This window comes from Hibiscus syriacus, unplaced genomic scaffold, assembly GCF_006381635.1.
Source record: "Hibiscus syriacus cultivar Baekdansim isolate YM2019G1 unplaced genomic scaffold, ASM638163v2 tig00111311_pilon, whole genome shotgun sequence".
Taxonomy (NCBI): domain Eukaryota; kingdom Viridiplantae; phylum Streptophyta; class Magnoliopsida; order Malvales; family Malvaceae; genus Hibiscus; species Hibiscus syriacus.
In genome coordinates this window covers 1384837-1389525 of record NW_024063054.1, presented here as the reverse complement: position 1 = coordinate 1389525, position 4689 = coordinate 1384837, and the positions used below count along the sequence as shown (strand labels likewise).

General features: G+C 34.9%; 1 protein-coding gene across 1 annotated transcript; it reads left to right on the top strand.

The window, feature by feature from the left end:
* Positions 1–551: 551 nt before the first annotated feature.
* Positions 552–2108, top strand: LOC120158424 (FK506-binding protein 5-like). Its single transcript, XM_039169267.1, has 3 exons — positions 552–718; positions 875–1662; positions 1750–2108. The coding sequence occupies exons 1-3, from the start codon at positions 552–554 to the stop codon at positions 2106–2108; spliced, it is 1314 nt and encodes a 437-aa protein (XP_039025198.1).
* The last annotated feature ends 2581 nt before the right edge of the window (positions 2109–4689 follow it).

Below are 4689 nucleotides of genomic sequence, written 5' to 3'. Positions count from 1 at the left end.
AGATTACATTGAGAATTCGAGTACTAAATTGCGTTTGTGATGTCATCGGCACGAATATTATTATATGATTTATTTTCTAAAAATAACTATAATTTCATGTTGTAAATACTGTTTGCGATGCTGCATTAAACTTAAAAAATATTACCACAATTTAATATTATGTTAAACAGTTGTATCAAAAGAAATATTATGTTCAGAAGTGTTATTATTAAGACCTTTTATGTTTGGTACTACGAGAACCCAAAAGCAAGAATTAGGATCCGGTTGACCACATCTGTTGTACCGCATTCTAGTAATGTCCTTCTTTGATGATAACTTAAACCACCGTCATTCGCTTGGGTTACGTATCGTACTAAAAGGTGAAAACTACGGAATCTCAGCAGAGGGGCAGGCGTGAAGCAAACTAAGATGCTACATAGCCTCTCAATGAAATAATCTCTGCTTCAAGCTCCCATCTTCCCCTCTTCAAGAATAGTATCCCTTTGCCAGAGATTAAAGCCAAGAATACAACACCAGAAATATTGAACCAATTAGTCTTCAAGAAATTAAATATGGAGAAGTGCAAGTGGGATGATGCTGGTACCAGCAGCATGAAAAGGGTTGCTGTGTTGGGTGGAGCCTTGGCTATTGCAAACCTGGTAGGGAAAGATTACAAGTTCTTTACGGAGAGAATCAATTTGGCAGATGATGGAGCGGAAAGGCTGCATCAAAATTCGCGGTGAGTATTTCATATAGTAAAATTCGACTCTAGATATATATGGTTTCACCGAGTTCTACATGCGAAACTCTTGATTGTATGATTATATGAACTGTTGCGTATCGTTTGCCTGTTTCTTTTGTAAATAATGTAATTTGGATGATCATTTATTTGCAGTTCCACAAACAATGGTATATCAGATATTGTTATCCTGGAGGTTACAATAAATGATAGAGAGCAAGAAATAATTGGAGTAACTGGTGGTTACGGTGATGTTGAGGAGAGTTCTCGACCAGAAACTGAGCATGGTGTAATGAACGTGCTTGAGAATGAGAGCGATGATTCTTTGGTGGTGAAAACCATTGACATACAGGATGGGGAGGTCGGTACAGATGTAGAACAGGAGACAGCTGAAAAAGAGTCTACACTGCAAGAACCGTCTTTGTCATTATCAGAAGAGAGATACTCATTTTCAGCAGTGGAAGATGATGCAGAAGAAAATCCACTCATTCAATCGTTGGTTTCAACGCAGGAAGAAGATGGTGAAGAGAGACATTCGCCAAGGTCATTGTCATTTTCAACCGTAGAAGAAGAAGAAAAAGAAGAAGAAGAAGATTCATCAGTGGAATCACCACTTTCAGAGGAAGAAGAAGAAGAAGTTGATGGTGGTGGTGATTCACCATTGCAGTCATCTTCAACAGAAGAAGAAGATTATGATGATGATGAGGAGGGGGAGGATGGTGGTGGAGAGGATGATGAAGAAGAAGATTCACTGGTGGAATCACCATTTTCAGAAGAAGAAGATGGTGGTGGTGATTCACCATTGCAATCATCAACTTCAACTTCAACAGAAGAAGAATATTATGATGATGATGATGAGCATGGTGGTGGAGAGGATAATGAAGAAGAAGATTCACCGATGGAATCACCATTTTCGGAAGAAGAAGAAGAACAAGAAGATGGTGGTGGGGATTCACCATTGCAATCATCAACTTCAATTTCGACAGAAGAAGAAGAAGATTGTGATGATGATGATGAGGATGGTGGTGGAGAGGATGAAGAAGAAGAAGATTCACCGATGGAATCACCATTTTCAGAAGAAGAAGAAGATGGTGGTGCTGGTGGTGATGATTCACCATTACAATCAGCAGCTTCAACAGAAGAAGACGAAGAATATTCACCGCTGCTATCAGGACTTTCAGAGGAAGAAGAAGAAGAAGACTCACCGCGGCAATCATCATCATTCTCAACAGGGGAAGAAGATGAAGAAGAAGAATATTCACGAGTGCAATCATTCGTTTCAACAGAAGATGAATATTCACCAACGCGATCGACTCTTTCAGCAGCAGCAGCAGAAGTTACAGAAACAGAAGAAGAGAGCTCAGAAAAGACATGGAGCTCTTCCCCATAATATACTATGGATCGAATTACGCAAACAAAACAGATGAATTAGCCTTCCACTGTCTGTAAATAAATTCCAGAAGAAAGACATACAACAAATAAGAAACATTTCATCACCACTTGGCTAAAACGCTTGACAAAAAAGGCGGATGAATGGCCAAATGGAAAACACGGCAAACAGGCATATATGGGTTTGGTTAGGTTTAGGCTTACCTCTTCTACTTCAACTTGCAAATTGCTCCGAGATACTAACCGGCCTATAATTTTCAAATATTGTCTTAACAATGAGAAACTAATGAGATAATCCCTTCATATTTATTAAGGGTAGACTACATAAATGGTCATACAAATTTTTGGGAGCTTTCATTTTGGTCACCCAACTTTTAAAACTTACAATAGAGTCACCGAACTTTCATTTTTTTCACTAATGTCCCTTAAGTTACCTCCCATTAGTTTCCCTTTCTTGTTGTCCACCCATCTCCTTCATATGGGAAATCAATAAAAAATTGGGTTTTTCATATAAATCATAAAAATCACCGAACTAACGGTTATCCACCCATCTCCACCGCAGACTGAGCGCTTTAACGAGTAATTTCTCTTTCTTGTTGATCTTTGGTGTACTTGGATACGGTTTTAAGCATTTGGGATGTCGATTCCTTGGCCTTGTTATACTCTTCTTCTACAGCCCCTAAAGTCTCAATTGAATTCTGTTGAGTTGTCTCCAAAATTTTGTTTGGTTTTGCTTTATATTATTAGTGTTGCTTATTATTATAAGGGTAGTGCGGTTGCTGGTCGTCCGTTCCAATCTCATGCTTTCGGAACAATGGACTCATTGAAGCACATGCGCTATGTTATGGGATTTGTATGGCCATTGAAATGGAGTTTTCATGAGTGATTATCGAAAGTGATTATTTGAATGTGGTGTTGGAGAATATTATGAACTCAAGAACACACTGATATGAATTGAAGATACTCAAGCTGATTTCAATGAAGAACAAGAGAAGAAAAGAGAATAAATAGAAGATAAGTCTAGAAGAGAAAATTAGGGAGAAGAGAGGGTAACAAATTATCACATTTTGCATACCCTTTTCCTCTACCCTCTTTTGCATGTATAATAACTAGCTAACCAACTAAACCCGATCACGTGCTGCCGACTTGGCCATGGTGGTTGTGTATTGCTTTAACATTGTTTGCCTTTGTGTCATAACAGAGAATCCTGCCACTGATGGCTCGATCCTCTGTTTCTACCTGATGGAAGCTAGTCAACTGTTTGATTCTAACCTTCATGTTTCTATCTGAATTTTCATCGAGAAGCGAATGACGCTACTTATTTACTAGCGTCTCATGTTTCTATTTCAATTAAGCCTTTTTATTTTAAATATGCTTATCCCGATTGTATTTCAGATGTTCTTATCACTGACACTATTTTCGGGTGATTAATGCATAGTTAACGTAAAATTAAATGATTATCATAAAATAAATAATAAAAAGTAAATTATATTATTTAACCTAGAGTCTTAATATGCTTTTATTAATATCTTCTTATTAAGAAATTGTATGATTTTTATATTATTAAATTTAGAAATATGTAAAATAAAGTTATAATATCTTTTACTTCTCAATAAATAAACAATATATCAACATAATTAAATAAATTAACCAAGCGAAAAAACTGAAAGTTTTATTTCAGTCTTAATTTTTCAAAATTAAATTCATGTATTTGTGTTATCTCTATGTTTTACATTAAAAATTAATTTAAATATTATTTTTAAAAAATAAAAGTTAAAATAACAAGACGATTCAAATAATAATTTAATTTATTTTTGTTAAACTGCAATAAACTAATATAAAAATATAAGTAAAAAATAATAAATTTTAATTTTTTGATAACTTATATATTATGATGTTTTTTTAGAAAAAAACATTAAGGATAAAAGTTCCATCTTAGAATGATTTTAAAGATAATATATGAAACTTTTTTTGTAAAAGATATGAAATCAAAATATTCTCGGATTAACTAATCTTTTCAAGCATTCTTTGCCTTTTATGAATAAAGTGTTTCACAACTTTAGCCTTATAAATACAAACTTTAGCGATCCTCAAAATATCACCATAGAAAAGAAAAAAGATAACACGAAAAGACAGAACATTGTGGAAAATAGTTATGGCTGCAAAGAAATTGATGGCGACGAGCTTGATCGTGTTGATGATGTTGGCTTCGCTAACAGCTTTAGTGCAAGCAACTGATGAATTAGACATTGATGTAAAAGAAGGGATAGGTGCATGTGCTAAAAAGTGTATTTTTCCTTGTGTTTCTCTTCTCATTCCTGTACGCATTGCTACTTGTATGTCTCTTTGTATTTTATCATGCAAGGCTCTCCCTCCAGCCATTGTCAAGGACTGTACCACAGATTGTGCAAACTCCATAATCAACACTTACAAACCCACTGGCATTTATCTACATTCCTATAAGCACACTAAAATATTTTTCTACTTAGTTATGATAAAAAATCATGTTATATGTGCATCAATTATGCTTCTTATTTGAGTTTTTTTTATGATACAGATGTTGGAAAAATTAACAACATTGT